The sequence below is a fragment of the Monopterus albus genome, unplaced genomic scaffold, assembly GCF_001952655.1.
Source record: "Monopterus albus unplaced genomic scaffold, M_albus_1.0 scaffold5.1, whole genome shotgun sequence".
Classification (NCBI taxonomy): Eukaryota; Metazoa; Chordata; class Actinopteri; order Synbranchiformes; family Synbranchidae; genus Monopterus; species Monopterus albus.
In genome coordinates this window covers 371,293-386,237 of record NW_018127885.1, presented here as the reverse complement: position 1 = coordinate 386,237, position 14,945 = coordinate 371,293, and the positions used below count along the sequence as shown (strand labels likewise).

Sequence of the window (14,945 nt, the reverse complement as noted above, 5' to 3'; positions counted from 1 at the left end):
ACATCCACGGGCTTCCTGGGGAAGGACGTTTCCTTGGTGGCAGCATGTCTCTCTAAAATCTCACAATACTCCTGGTACCTTCACACAAATGCCAGTCACCCATGCCATGGGCACTGATACATCCACACCATCACAGATGCTGGCTTTTGCACCTTTTGCTGATTACTGTCTAGATGGTCTTTTTCATCTTTGCCACAGAGAACCCGACACCTGTTTTCCTAAAAATGAGTTGAAATGTGGACTTGAACACATGTGAACACACAGAACATGTTTCCACTGTCTTTCGGTCTATCTGAGATGAGCTCAGGCCCAGAGAATGCAGCAGCCTTTCTGCACAGAACTGATGGATGGCTTCCTCCTTGTGTAACAGGTCTGGATGCAGCATTCGGGAGTAAATAAGGAGTTAGCTAAAGAAAACGGCGTGCATGTTTCATTTTTACACAAAATAAACTGTTTGATTTTTAATAATGTATGGTTTAATACTTCATAGAACTACGGGGTTTAATTAACTTTTTAAATGTTTCAAATGTGCCACCCCTCTGAGTCCGTGTCCCAGCCCGGCCAACCCATCCAAAATTTTCTAGCTCCACCTCTGCTGAAGATGCCAGCTGACATTTGTATCCACACAGTGGTGGTGTGTGTGATATAGATGTAATTAGTGGTTAGTGCTGAGTTGTAAACACCATTTAGTGATTTCACGGTTGTGGTAACAGCTTGGTTTTAAATTGTATCTCTGTAATGCAAAACAGTCTTTTCAGAAGGGATGAGGAAGAAGCACTTAATATTTATACAGGATGGCAACTTCTCTCATACATTGCTCAATGTAGATAAATAAAGGCAGAGTCTGTAGGAACAGCATATAAGGAATACAGTATATATTTTGATATAAAGTATATCAAATGTTGGTTGCTGTGAGTGCATGACTGTCAAAATGCTGTAACTGTTACTTACGGCTCAGTTATTACAAAATCCTGAGTTAATTACTTATACATTTATTTATTTTTTTATTCTCTTTATATCCTTTTTGTCCTTGCTGGTCTTGTCATCATTGACTACTGTTCTATCACTTCCCAGGTGTCTTCAGTCTTGATAGGTCTTGGGGCTGAATGCACAATTTGGCCCGTGTTGTATCCAAATCAGTACGGAGGGTAGTCATTGCTGTGCTCCCAGTACTTCACACGTGGCTGCAGCTTTAACGCGGCCACCCTGAGGGAACACACACTCACTGGTCATTAAAACGTTTCATACAGGACTTTAGCATTGCAGCACTCTTCTAAGTTTGTATCTTACTTGGAGATACTGCTGCAGCAGGCCATCGTGATAGAGCAGAGCAGAGGACAGATCCTTTCTAAGTATCGAGGTGTGTGATCTGTGAGAAGAACACAGCCACTCACATCAAGCTCTCGCAGGCACTGAGATCCACTTGTCAGATACTGCACTGCCTTATCTGTCATCTGTGGCAGGGCAAAAGAAAACAGACAACATGTGGCATGAAATCAAGGGGAAACACCATCGACTTTAGCCAGGGACTATTTTAAGGGTTTAGAATAGTGTGTACATGCATGTGTGTACCTTGGGACAACCTGACATTCGCAGTGTGACCAGGCTTTGGCAGTAAAATGACATGGCTCTGATAGCTTTATCAGTCAGAGCTACACAGTGAGACACGTCAACATGTTTCAGCTCTCTCACATTTTTGCACAGTGTCTGTCCTCAAGTGGAACAACAGAGATGACAGAGAGATCAGTGATGAAATGTGAACTGCTAAAAACATAAAAAGAAATCACGAAGGAAACAAGAAACAACATTTACATGAGCACTACTATTCAACAACCAGCCATGCGTTGAAGTTCTAACTAGATTCGTACCTCTATACCAATGTCTGTGATGTAGACACACTCGGCAAGAACTAGCTTCCTCAAGTGAACTCCTTCAACAGCAGCCAGTCCCTAAAAATACAAATATCAACTTAGAGACTGTTCACAACAAGGGTCAGCTATCCTTTTTTTCAGGAGTGTGAGGGTAAGAACAAACATCCAACAATACCTGATCCTGGATGTTGCAACCACTGATGTCGAGAGAACAGATGGAGCTGCCGCTCAGACACTCCAGACTCCGGTCAGTCAGTCTTTGACAGTAACTCAAGTCAAGATGACGCAGTTTACACAGCCTGATCAATTGTGCACACATGCATACACATACACACCACATAAACAGACTGCTATGTGAAACTAATCAACAGACCACTGCACATTATATTTGTGTGAATGTATGCAGTTGTACTATATACCTTTGCACAATCCTCATGACAGAGATGTCAGTGATGTGACTGCAGTGACTCACATTCAGCTCTTGTAATTTGGTGACTGATGAACCCTCAGTCAAGTACTTGATCCCAACATCACTCACTCTGAAATACAAACAGTAAACACATCATGTCTGATGATACAGCACAGCATCTAAGAGTGAAAGTGTACCACAATAAAGCATTTACAAAAACATATACCTGCTGCAACGTGAGATGTCCAGGTATTTCAGGTGCTTGAGGGTCGCCACAGATTTGAGGCTGGCATCAGTCATTCTGGGACATTCTGCGGCATGGAGTCTGTGGAGGCCCTTTGAGCTGCCGCATAGAGCCATCCAACTGACGTCTGATACTTGGTAGTTACCTGAAGTGCACAGGGTGTGTAGGGTAGACTAGGAAAAAACAATGTTCATGTGTACATGGAAGAAGGCTGCAGTATGAACAGGAGCTCACCCTCTATGCTAAAGGTCTTAAGTTTGGCTACTTCAGTGATGGCTTTAAAGGCAAAGTCGGAAAGATGAGGAGCATCCAAAAGAGAAATGGCAGACAGACAGTGACATCTGGCCAGTAGAGCCTGTCAGACAAGAGTAAGACTCAAAACCTCTCTCTGAGACAAGGGGTTATGGGTTTGTGGACAAGAAAATATGCAAGTTGACAAAGCTTTTATATATTCTCTGCTGAACATTCTAGAGCCATGATGTTGATCCTGTATAAAATCTGTGATGATGAAATGAACACACTTACCAAGACACAGCTATCTGACAGCGTGGGCATGTCATCGATCACGATCTCATGGAGAGAAGGGCACATGGCTGAAATGTGTTTGAACCCATTTACTGTCATCTGGAAGAAGAGAGGGGAAAATATATGCCCATGTTGGAACCTGAATCATTCTCCTGGAGGCGGTTTTCCCTCAAGCTTAACATTTCCAGAGGCCCATAAAATGAAACCATAAATCTGGAACCGAGCTTTTACACATTCCCAAAGGAAAATGTGTTTTATGTTGTGGTGCATATGTGGTATGTTATGAAGTGTGTACATGGTGAGTGGGTGGACCAGAGCTGAGTGTATAAACCCAACCCTCTGCTTGGCCACAGCTGCCTTTTACTCTTCCTCTCCTTCTGATCCTCCATTCGCTCTGAGCCCTGACGGAGCCCAGTCACCAGTGTATGGCCAGAAACAAGAGGAGGCACGTGCACACAGAGAGCAGCGACTGGATATATCTGAGGAGGACTGAACACTGAACTTTCAAAAGGAAAGAGCTGTGTTTTGTCTACAGCTGAAGCTGTGGTCATGCAAACAGGGAGAAGCACACCAACTGACCTGAGTGCAGCCAGAGAGGTTGAGGTGGATGAGATTGTGGCAGCCTTTTCCTGTGGTCAGGTACAGAAGGCCTTTATCTGTGAATCTGTAGCAGTAGGCCAGACTCAGGTATTGGAGGTTGAGGCAGTTCCTGTACAATATAAATAGTTACATTAATTTATATAGGAAACTAATTATTTGTGGGGGGTTTTGTATAGTTTATAGTGGGCTGTTAATTTTTAACAAAAGAAAAGATATACTATATCATCAAATTTATGCATGATAAAATGTGAAATGTTTTGCCAATCTATTCTAGTGACAGAGCCATGTTTCTGATGGTTTTACCACAACTGGAGGTTTACCTGGACAACTCCCTTAGAGTCTCGTTCGTTATTAGTGTGTGAGAAAGGTTCAAGTAGAGCAGGCAGGGGCAGCCCTCAACAATTCTCTGAACCAGCATATCCTTTTAAAGAACAAATGTTTAAAGGTATGTGTTACTGGAGGCGTGGGACCGTGTAATATCTAAAGTTACAATCAACAGTGCATTAAAAAAGTAACTACTTTGTTTTCATGAAATGTGATCAATGATATACAAATATTATAACAAATAAAACAGAGTAAAAGAACTTGGAAAAATCCAATCAGACGATGAACAAATGTGATGATGCTCTTATTTATAAAGTACTGCTACACCTTAGTGATGATGATCAACAGTCAACACTGAGGGACACTTTGTCAGAGAAATACAATCTAATCTTAGACAAATGCCATTTTTCAGTGGATACTTTCATGAATTTATTGTGGGCTCTATCAATATTTACCAATCAAATTATCATTAAACCTATAAAGAGTAAAGTAGCAAAGCTGTTAGAAACATGATATATTTTCTGAGAGATTTAAGATTTTGTTTTGATCCATATGAGGAAACAGTGTTTTACTTACTGTGACATTAAAACATTCGGACACATTGACCTCCTGGAGATTTCTGCATTCACCTAAGAAAATACAAAGGAAAGAGAAGAGAAGAGAAAGAGTTAGTCAAACTGTTTTGGCCATTTTAAATTCTTTATTATGTGCAAGCCCTGATAATATAAAGCACAAGACATTATTTAAGTAACAAGATGCCTTGGTTCAAAACTGTATAAACATTGTTAGGTAGCTCCCGTCTCTTACATAATCTGCTACGTCTCCCTTCTTCAGCAGGGTCAACAGCAGCTGTGCTCTATCATCAACACTGCAGCCCTTTGATCCAGTGCTTCTGTTTTTAAACCTGTTTTCTTAAGACTCTCATCCCAACTTTCTGCTTCAGCTCTTGTTACTGTAAAGAAAATCTTAGCAGGGCTCAGAATGCGTGTGGCCTCTCTTCTTGTGGCCTCCCTGTTCCTGCTGCTGCTGTTGCTCCCGTCCACCCAGATGAAAAGAAAGGGGAAGGGCAGAGGCCTCAGAGGAGCTCGACAAAAGCTCACACTAGACAGGTTATTTGCTCAGTTCATTTTTCACAAATGCTGACCACATAGACTATGACAAGCCATTAATTCATTTTTATATCTTTGAAATCCATGTCAGGGTAAGAGGATCTGGGCGCCTCAACAGATCAGGCCTCTCCCTGCTTGTGTCACCTGAATGTTTAGAGTCGACAGAATCTGGAGATGTCTTTGTGGACTGTCAAGACCGACGTCTTACCTCCATTCCCAAGTCACAGACCTGGTCCAGAGAGCCAAAGCACTTCCTTCTAGCACGTAATCAGATCAAAGTCCTTCGTGATGGGGCATTCTTTGGATATGAGAGTTTAACCAGTATAGACCTGCAGCAGAACCAGATCTCTTTAGTAGAGGAAGGGGCCTTCAAGGGCCTGACACGCCTTACAACCCTGCTGCTGCAGCACAATCGCTTGGAAACACTTAGCGAGGAGGCCCTCATCCCAATGCCACACCTACGCTACCTGCGCTTATACGATAATCCCTGGAATTGTCTCTGCCTGATGGATAGTCTCATACGCACCATCCAGATCCCAAGCAACCGTAATCTAGGAAATCATGCCAGGTGAGCGATTCCACAAAAAGGCTTTGATATTATGTGATCGACTGCTCTGATTCCACAAGTGTAGAAGTCATTGCTGAGCCTCAGAATAACAGCCTCCAAATATTTAATTTATCACTGATTTAACTGTAAATCCTCTGCTAGGTGTGCAGAGCCTATCAGGCTAAAAGGCATGAAACTGAAGCAGGTTGACCCCGAGTTACTCTGTAAGGAGTCAGACCCAACCAATGAGACACGGGGCAACCAAACAGACACCACTCACCCTGTAAAACCCAGTCCAATACGCACCAAACCAGATGCCACCACATCTTGCCATACCTACCTTTTCCCTGAAATATGGATGGACTGCAGTAGAAAAGGTAAGTCCACAGTCACCTTTTATTTTTCTAAACCTGTTTGATTATTTGTACCCTACTGTGCACTGAGCCTTACTATGCTTTGAGAAATTCAGCACATGTGTTTCTTATGCAACAGAGAGATTATGAAAAAACTTCTAAAGCTCCATGTCAGAAAGCTTGTGTGCTCTTTTGATTAAATATTACTGCAAAGGAAACATCTGGTTTGGCAGGTGTTTTCGGTTCTGTTGCTTGCTTCCTTCCTTGACCTCTGACTGATTCCATGTAATAGTCACCTTAAGAACAAATCAGAAAGGATCAGCTAAACAAATTTTGACCAATACATCAGAATAATTCTCAAATTTTTTTTTTACCTAAAACAGATTAAATCATATAATGTGTTTCAACTATTTGCCTACTAACGACATGAGGCTTTCTCTGTTGCAGGACTTTGGTTGGACAAATCTGATATATGGAGAGTAAAAAATAAATAAATTCTGGACATGTGAATGAAGTAATGTAATTTTTTTGGCTAATGTAAGAATATGTAACCTACTAATGAATCCTTTCCTTTCTATGTTTAGGTCTAACTGAGGTGCCCACAGGTATTCCAGAGGACGTTGTTCGTATTGATCTGTCTCACAATTCAATCCGTCATCTCAGAGCCAGAGATTTCCAAAGTGCCAGGAGCCTCAGGAGCCTCAACCTCAGTAATAACAACATGGAGCACATTGACACAGGTAAAAGATTTCATGTCTTTAACTGTTGCTACATGTATAATAATCATAACCAGTAAAAATTACAGCATGTGCTTAATATTTCCTGGAATATCCAGGAAAAAAACCTACATAAATAAAGTTGTGTTTTTCTTTGGCTGATAGGTAAAATGGAAAGCTCAAAACCCCAGAGCCACACCACTTTATTTCTCTTGGTTAAGAATAATTAGGAGTAAAAAAAATGCAAACATACTGAGAGAAGTATGAAACAAATGGATACTAAATCTGTTTCATCTCATTATTTTCTCTCTCATAGTTTCCCTGTCTGGGCTCCTGCACCTCCGTCAGCTGGACCTGTCTGACAACAGCCTGCATTTTGTCCAGTATGGAGTTCTTGAAGACCTTTACTTCCTGTCAAAGCTAAAATTGGGAGGAAACCCTTGGGTGTGCAACTATAGGTGGGTTCCTCTGCTCTAATGTGTAGGGTCAACTTGTGTTTGAGAGAAATACAAAAAATGATTAAAAACCGACTCTTTTTCAGCATCCACTACATGGTGTACTGGCTGCGTCTGCACCAAGGGGTGAGGTACTCTGGCCTGCTGTGTCACTCCCCTCCTGAATATACTGGGGAGAGTGTGGAAGAGTATATGCATTCCTACAACAGAGAGTGCCCAAAGGACAGGCAGCACAGCAGAACAGATCAAGACCAAACAGACCCTGAGCTTTGGAACACAGCGATGGAGGCGCAGGCAGAACTGGAGGAGGAGTTGGAGCCGAGCCACTTGAGAGCACCGCAGAAATATCAGATTTTCAGACTGTCCTGATTTAAGTGACATTTTGACTTTAAATAGGCTTTTTGTTTTCCTTTCTTTTGTTTCCTTTCAAATTTCTAAGACAGTCTGTATCAGATGGAGAAACTCCATTTCTTTCATGTTTTGTTTGTGTTGTGTAATCAAATATAAGACTTGTCAACTTATTGACTGTTTTGATTAATTATTACTATTAGAGCATGACCTGTATAAGCATGTGTAGACTAAAGTGGAGCATAGATATTGGACATAAAACACATGGCAAAAAAAATAAAAAATCATGTCTGGCATTAGGGTCTGCAATACCCACTTATATATTTCAAGCTGGTCCATTTCAGGGATGAGCAGCCACGCAGATTGAGATGGATCACAAATGGACGGTAGTTCTGCAGAATCTGCATCACTGTGGCATCAGTTATCCAGCCTTTATCCACAGAGAAGTTGATCTAACAGGGACAGACATTAGGACATATTTATACTAGTGTTTCATGTATACTGTAACTTTAAACACAACTGTGAATGAAATACAAGAATCAGTCCCTGTACAGACCTGACTCCACAGTGTGCCTGTCTGGATGAAAGCTTTCCACGTGCAACACACCTCTGCACAGTTCAGCCTGTCTCGTAACTCTAGATATTGAAAGATCTGGAGAAAAAACAATCATGGCACATATCTGCTCAGTTCAAAGTGTTTGATGAATGAGGGTGGACATGAAGTATGACTGTCCTCTCTAGCTATCAGAGTGAAAGCTGAGAACTTTAAGGTTTTCCTTCACAGTTAAGTTCTTTCATAATGTTCTCGCCATATATATGCCTTCTTCTATTTTAAAATGTTATGAGAAAGATATTAACAAACTAAAACAATGAAGCACTTCTTATAGCAATTATTTAACTGACATTTGGTCCTCATGGTTTTAATTTCACATAACCACCCCTCACCTTGGAAATGTTCAGCGATAGTCAAGGGGACAGATAAGCACCCAGACTGGGTTCTCAACTACCACTACCACTGTGCCTTTGTGAGGCAGAGTGCTTTCTCTCTCCATACATAGGCATGTTGCAGCACTGTTTATCTAGAGAGGTGTTGGGCAGAAACACCAGAGCAAAGACAGCCAGTGAATGTGAATCCAAAAACAAACACGGGCTACAACTGATTAATTTAGTGTAGTTATTCAGAGTCAGTAAGACAAGCTTTTCAATAGGTTTTCAACATATTTAGAAACTAGAGACCAATTAATGTGAAAGTATTTTACCTATTATATAAAGTCAACAAAAATATTGATATGCACAAACCCATAACGCAGCACAGTGTCCCATAAAGACTCCCTTCTGGTTGGCCATAGGTAATAAGCACACAAATGCAGCCGCGACTGACTTTAGTCAACTGGCCTCAGAGGCTGGAAGAATGTTCACAGTGAAGCTGACTTTAAATGTTATATAACAGATATGTATGATCTCATCAGAGAAACTGCTACGACTTTCAAACCAGGGCCATTCCTCACTCTGTGTGTGAATTAATTAGGCTCATGAACTTGAAAGAAAAACATGGACAAACTGGCTGAGTGGTACATGAAAATTGTGAGGTTCTACCTTCAGTGCAAGGCTGCTAGGGAGCACTGAGAGTCCATCACACCCTTCTTCAGTCTGACGGTCTTTGTTGCTGATTTCCATAAAACCCTTTTCCAACTTCTGTAAGAAGCATACAGAAACAAACAATATAGAATACTGCTATAGAGTACACTATACGATATATATATGTCTGTTTTTTTAAACTAAAATTCCATATAAAAGTGTACCTTAAAGCACTCTTTTGTCCTCTTTGAGTCCTTTACCATTTTATGCCATGCAGCTATGATGCGCTTAAGACGGCTAGCATTTATAAGCCTCTCAAGTTTGTTGATACCAGCTAAGTTGAAAGAAATAAAAATAATTTCATCAAAACAAGTATCTGCATTTCTGATTTTTTTTTTTTTTTTTGCTGAGGATAACATGTGGTCTACATTATGGCAATATTATAATCACAAGTTGGACTGTGTAGAATTTAATGGTGAAAGGTACAGGGGACCAAATGAGTCACAGGAGTGGGTGTATACAGTTGGGGAGAGATGACTGTCAGGAAAGACTTTCAGCTTGGACACATTGCTTAACCACAGAGCAAGTTTTCTCTGGCTACATTAGAGTCACAGCTTGCAAAAACAGTCAGTCCACATTGGGTAAGCAAACAGTCATCACAATAAGCTTTTTCACTCAGAAATACTTACTGGAAGTGGTCACCTACCAGCCTGTGTCTTCTTGTGTAACTCCACCCAGTTCAACCATTTGGTGAGTGCAGCCTGCTGGCATTTCATCTCAAAGTGCTTCTTTGCCATGTCCATCTTCAGGGCCAGATCTAGGGCATCTTCCTTGTTTTGCATGGTGAAACTCTTCCACTTCCTGTGCCCAACAGCAAACACAGCTCATCATTAATTCAGTGGACAGCTATGCAGACATGCCATCAGGATCCTGCATTTAATCCACAGGATAAGAATCAGAATCAGTGGAATAATATTCATGGGTTAATTCGAAACATTATCTAAACTTAAATTAGTTTATATGAATGAATATCTCAGTCAGGTTTGGACATTCAGTTGTCTGATGGAGATGACTGTGCTGGCAATGGAAAGGTGAGAGGGAAACAGCAGAATACGATATCCTCATAAAGTTGCTCACTTGTTAGCAATGACCCAGAGAAAACATCTTTCATTTACACTGGTCAAATTTCACTTTAGAGCTCCATCTGAGCCACTCTCTCTTACAGTGATCATTAATATTTTAACATTTATATGGGTGAAAATTTAACTTTCCAAGTGTGGGAGATTAAATTACTTTGTTTAACATTTCAGTAGTTATAAAATGTTATGACACAACCTGGATGTAATAGACCGGTCTAAAAAAATATTATCACAAAAAAGACAAACTAATTTACTGTATATAAAGAGGAAGGCAGGAGATGTTTTAAAATACCATTTTACAAGACAAAATTCTGGATTGAGTTTAATGATATTTAGGCAATCACCATTTAGTTATTTGAAACTGGTCCACCTGTGCTAGTCTAAATACATAAAGAGAATGCCTTACACACAGCAGCAGTCTACAACTGCCCTGTTGTGGTCTGTGTAAACAGAGCCTAAAACATTTTAGTATCCTTCCTTGCACTTTTCCTATCATCGTTTGCTGTCAGACTTTCTGGATAATGAAAGAACAAAGTATGATTGATTGTCATGATGACTGTCTACTGTTGTTGCTCCTGCAGGTGGATGAAGTGTTTGAACTTGTTGCTGTGGATCTTCCACTTGGGTAAATACAAAAACAAGTGTGTTTTTGGCAAAATTTGGCCTATTTTTTTTCTAACTTATTTTATTATTATTTTGGCATATTTCTTGGACTATGTTGTTATGAGGCTGCATTGGTTTTCCTCCTCAGAAAGGTAAGAATGTCTACACTATGAGACACTAAAGCTTTGTTTCCCTTGAGAGAAAACCAGTCCAAAATGACACAGAGAGGGTTTTGGTGATAGCCTTTGCACCTTCTGTGCAGAAATATGATTGGTTGAGATCTAGTTATCAACACCCCTTTGGCTCTTTAGTGAAGGAGCACACACACAAAAACTGGAGGGGATCAGTTTCAATGAAAGTCTTCAGACTGTTTATAGAAATGTAACTGCTCCTTCATGACATCAGGAACTAACTTAAATAGATATTTACAAACCACTTGGAAAACCATTAAAATTGAGTTGGTTTCTGGTGCTCAGAATATCATGAGAGAGTCTTCTAGGTCTGATCCACAAGAAGGACCTGCTCATGATGACGCAAGTGAAAATGAAGTCTGGCGTGAACTTAGGAATATAGTGTGTTAACAAAGTGAATGGGGCACCAACAACAGCACCAAAAGCCAAGTGAAAAACTTTGTTACCCTGACCCTGTCAACTGCACTGCAAGTCTCATTTCAACCAGTATTCATGGCAACCAAGCCTTTGGACTGGGCTCTGCTCTATATCCACACCATCATTTATCAGCCTCAAAGCATGTTTCAAGGAATTATAGAAGTTTGGTCAATTGTGGTATTTCTAGGGAAAACCCAAACATTTTCAGAGACATGCATGTAGACGCTCAATCAACAAGTTACAAGCTCCCTAAACAAATACCCTCTGACTCATTGTTTGGAGAGGATTTCTGTTTCAGTGAACATGTAACTGTTTTCCCTGTCAGCCATCTCAATATTCAGGTAAGACACCCAGCATTAAACCTCTAGCCTCTGAGAAGAATATCCATCATTGTATACCTCATGGTAAAGACTGTTTAACAAAATGTAAGAAACCATCAGGTGGCTTTGAACTTGAATATTTCAATCAAGTACTTTGCGATTAGACTATTGCAATGCCCTTTACGTCGGTATATTGCAATCTTCATTGAGGAAACTTCAGCTGGTCCAAAATGCGGCGGCTGGGCTATTGTCCAACACTTCCAGGTATGTCCATATTACTCCCATTCTTTGCACGTTACATTGGTTACCTGTACATTTTAGAGTTGAGTTTAAGATTCTTTTATTTGTTTTTAAAGCCTTATTTGGACTTGCTCCACTTTATCTGTCTGAACTTCTATCCATTTATGTTCCTCGTAGAGCTCGGCGCTCTTCTAAAAACTTGTCCTTAGTGGTTCCATGGTCCCGATCTAAGAAATGGGGTGACCGCGCATTTGCTGTTTATGGCCCCAGACTCTGGAACTCGCTACCGCTTGAGATTAGGTCTATACAGTGTATACATGTTGTTCTATGTTTTTTGACTGTTGGTTGATTGTTTGCTTATTGTTTTAGTCTATAGATATGTTTTTACTGTGCAGCACTTTGGGCCCGTCCTGAGTTGTGAAGTGCTATATAAATGACGCTTTATTATTATTATTATATGTCAGTGCACATAGGATGATATGATAAAGCTGATGTATAATCAATCACAGGCGTCAGCCCTGCAAGTACCCACACCCTCCTTCCTTACGTGCCTGGAACTTGACCTCCTGAGGGGTGCCAAAATTTTGCTCCACTAAATTACCTCTGAAATAGGCTAAGGGCAGTGGAAACAAATATTCCCTCATATTCCCACATTTGGTGTTTTGATGGTGGTGGAGAGCACTGTCTAACACAGTCTAAAAACTCTCAAATGGGTTGAGATCTGGTGACACTGAAGGCCATAGCATATGATTTGAATCCTTTTCACCTCTCATGCCCTATGAAAGGGGGCACCCTAGTATAGAAATGTTTCATCATAGGATAATGGAGATCACTCAGAACAACTTTGTATTGATTTGCAGTGAACTTTACCTTTAAGGGGTGGCTATCTCTGTGACCAAATAGTCTGTGTTACTCATTCATCTATTCCCCACTGCACAGGAAGAAGATGAAGAGAAATCTGACCTGTCCAAGCAGAATCTAGTCTTTGTCATTCAGGAATCAAAGCAAATGGATGACAATACACTAGTTCCCATTTCTAGAAACAGGCTCTACTGTAGTGTCTTTTAGAGGAATATGGAAACATTAAAAAAAGGCTTTCTCCTTAACCAGGCCCTAATACATCACCACATTTGTAAACTCATATGTCATGAGGTCCAGAACCAGCTACATAAAAGGACAAAAAACATCTGTTGACACCCTATCCATCATCTATCTATGAGCTTATGTCTCATGACCCCTTTCCTCAAGAAATCCATAAGCAATTAATCAAACCCTCACATGTTGCGCTTGACTACAATAGTGCAGGCCTACCTGAAACAAGAGCTGGTTAAATTTTTCCTATAGCAGGAGTAGGCCTTCTCAAACAGACAAAAAGACAGCTAAAAAGGAACACAGAACAGCAATTACTATAAAAGAACCAAAAAAGGAAAAAAAAACACATCTGGATTCAACTTGACTTTCAGTGGTATGTATACTACTAAACCTTACTGTACCATATTGTCATCTGGCTCCACAGAGACAGTCCTACGTGTTAGGGAGGATGGTGCAGGGTGCTGTTCTGCATCAGCAAGAAACTTGTGCCTCAAACAAGAAGAGTTGACATAAAAAATAATGACCACCACTCATTTAAATTTGGGCTTCAAACTAAAATCTAAGTTGGTGAAGACCATTTTATGTTCTTTATCAAAAATGGTCTACAAATTCCTTGTTAGTGGTATTAAGTGATGAGGACACTGATACTTCAGATCACCAGGAGTGATCCTTCTGAAAGACACCCACTCTACAAATAATGGTAAATGTCAAATTATGTTTTATCCACATAAAAAAGTACTTGATTATTTCAAATATGAATTTACAGGGGATCTCAAAAATATGTTAATAAGAGAAATAAAGTGCAATATAACCAGAGGAAAAGAATGCAATTGGAAAAACTGGACATTCTTCTTGCAAACAATTATTTTCCATTTAGTTTGGTTTATACAGTATTTCCTCCTCATTTAAATAAGCTAAATTTTGGGGGCAATGATATGAGATGGGATGTTTATAAGGAAAAATATGGTTTTTAATCTTCACTCCTTCAGTCTAGGAGTAAAAGAAAACCTGAGAAAGTGAGCCACCAAGTGTCCATGTTAAAAGTCACAAGAAAGGAGGTTTATCTACCAGTCAACATCCTGAAGATTATCATGTCCATGGATGGTCATAAGAGTTTTTTTCAGAAACTGTATAGGGTCACTGGGACATAACAGGCACGCCGCTGCCAACAGGGTCTGTTGGCAAAGAAAATGAATAGAGATAGCCTAAATATACGCTATAGTCAAATAAAGTTAATTGAATGTGCACAAATTACAAAAGAGCTGACCTAAACTCATGTTATCTGTAACATCAGCAATGTTACTATACATCGACATAACCTACCTTATATATTTGTGGCAGGCAGTGTTTCAGTTCGCATTCTTTAAGAACAAATTCTGTGTTTACTACATCCATATCTTGTCTTTGACGCATCTGCAAAGTCGAATAATGATCATACTGTGTATATATTTCGTTAGATCAGTTTAGCGTTTTCAGATTTTCCGGATACCTCATCTCAATTTGGTGATGTATGGTTGCCTGGTAACGAAGAAAGTAAAACTTAAGCGTTGGACAACTAATGCGCTGCAGCAAAGGTTAAATGTAGTGTTAGCACAGAAAGTCTGGGGAATACGAAGTTTAAATAGTTTAAAACACATCAAAACGTTTTTAAACACATTCCAAATACACAATACACAATGATACGATTTCGTAAACAGCTAGAAACTACATGCTAGTCACCCAGGGAAAGATTCTGTCGGCCACTCTGAGCTGACCGGAACAACGGAACAGATTATTGTTGACAACTGTGGATTATCCGCAAACTTCTGCACTTTCACAACAATGCAGCTGTAAAAAAATAGCTTGTGTGTGTTTTGTGGTGATT

General features: G+C 40.2%; 2 protein-coding genes across 5 annotated transcripts; one reads left to right on the top strand and one right to left on the bottom strand.

The window, feature by feature from the left end:
• Positions 1-2: 2 nt before the first annotated feature.
• Positions 3-14,855, bottom strand: fbxl13 (F-box and leucine-rich repeat protein 13). 4 transcript variants are annotated; one of them, XM_020614079.1, is made up of 23 exons: positions 14,801-14,855; positions 14,571-14,599; positions 14,405-14,494; positions 14,150-14,256; positions 13,483-13,576; positions 13,301-13,368; positions 9,786-9,940; positions 9,304-9,413; positions 9,098-9,196; positions 8,058-8,153; positions 7,818-7,953; positions 4,550-4,602; positions 3,970-4,070; positions 3,629-3,758; positions 3,050-3,148; positions 2,759-2,879; positions 2,507-2,669; positions 2,291-2,410; positions 2,047-2,170; positions 1,869-1,949; positions 1,573-1,707; positions 1,291-1,454; positions 3-1,206 (listed from the first exon to the last, which is right to left on the bottom strand). In XM_020614079.1, exons 3-23 carry the CDS (start codon positions 14,492-14,494, stop codon positions 1,137-1,139), a joined length of 2,316 nt encoding a protein of 771 aa, XP_020469735.1. In that variant the 5' UTR covers positions 14,571-14,599; positions 14,801-14,855; the 3' UTR covers positions 3-1,136. The 4 variants fall into 4 exon arrangements, with proteins under 4 accessions (XP_020469735.1, XP_020469743.1, XP_020469752.1 ...); XM_020614087.1 differs by lacking the exons at positions 14,571-14,599; positions 14,801-14,855 and having other exon boundaries at positions 13,483-13,570; positions 14,405-14,507; XM_020614096.1 differs by lacking the exons at positions 13,301-13,368; positions 13,483-13,576; positions 14,571-14,599; positions 14,801-14,855 and having other exon boundaries at positions 14,405-14,507.
• Positions 3,608-7,803, top strand: LOC109968092 (leucine-rich repeat-containing protein 17-like). The gene is made up of 7 exons (XM_020614115.1): positions 3,608-3,688; positions 4,917-5,082; positions 5,174-5,650; positions 5,792-6,006; positions 6,567-6,722; positions 7,015-7,156; positions 7,240-7,803. The coding sequence occupies exons 2-7, from the start codon at positions 4,955-4,957 to the stop codon at positions 7,520-7,522; spliced, it is 1,401 nt and encodes a 466-aa protein (XP_020469771.1). The 5' UTR covers positions 3,608-3,688; positions 4,917-4,954; the 3' UTR covers positions 7,523-7,803.
• Positions 14,856-14,945: the final 90 nt, after the last annotated feature.

Bases quoted from the DNA above. Each gene is read 5' to 3' on its own strand.
- LOC109968092 (XM_020614115.1), top strand. From the start codon at position 4,955: ATGCGTGTGGCCTCTCTTCTTGTGGCCTCCCTGTTCCTGCTGCTGCTG. The intron at 6,007-6,566 runs GTAAGTCCACAG...TTCTATGTTTAG, and splicing joins GATGGACTGCAGTAGAAAAG to GTCTAACTGAGGTGCCCACA. The intron at 7,157-7,239 runs GTGGGTTCCTCT...ACTCTTTTTCAG, and splicing joins CCTTGGGTGTGCAACTATAG to CATCCACTACATGGTGTACT.
- fbxl13 (XM_020614079.1), bottom strand. From the start codon at position 14,494: ATGCGTCAAAGACAAGATATGGATGTAGTAAACACAGAATTTGTTCTT. The intron at 4,071-4,549 runs GTAAGTAAAACA...GTTCTTTAAAAG, and splicing joins CCGAATGTTTTAATGTCACA to GATATGCTGGTTCAGAGAAT. The intron at 3,149-3,628 runs GTCAGTTGGTGT...CTCTTCTTCCAG, and splicing joins ACCTCTCTGGCTGCACTCAG to ATGACAGTAAATGGGTTCAA.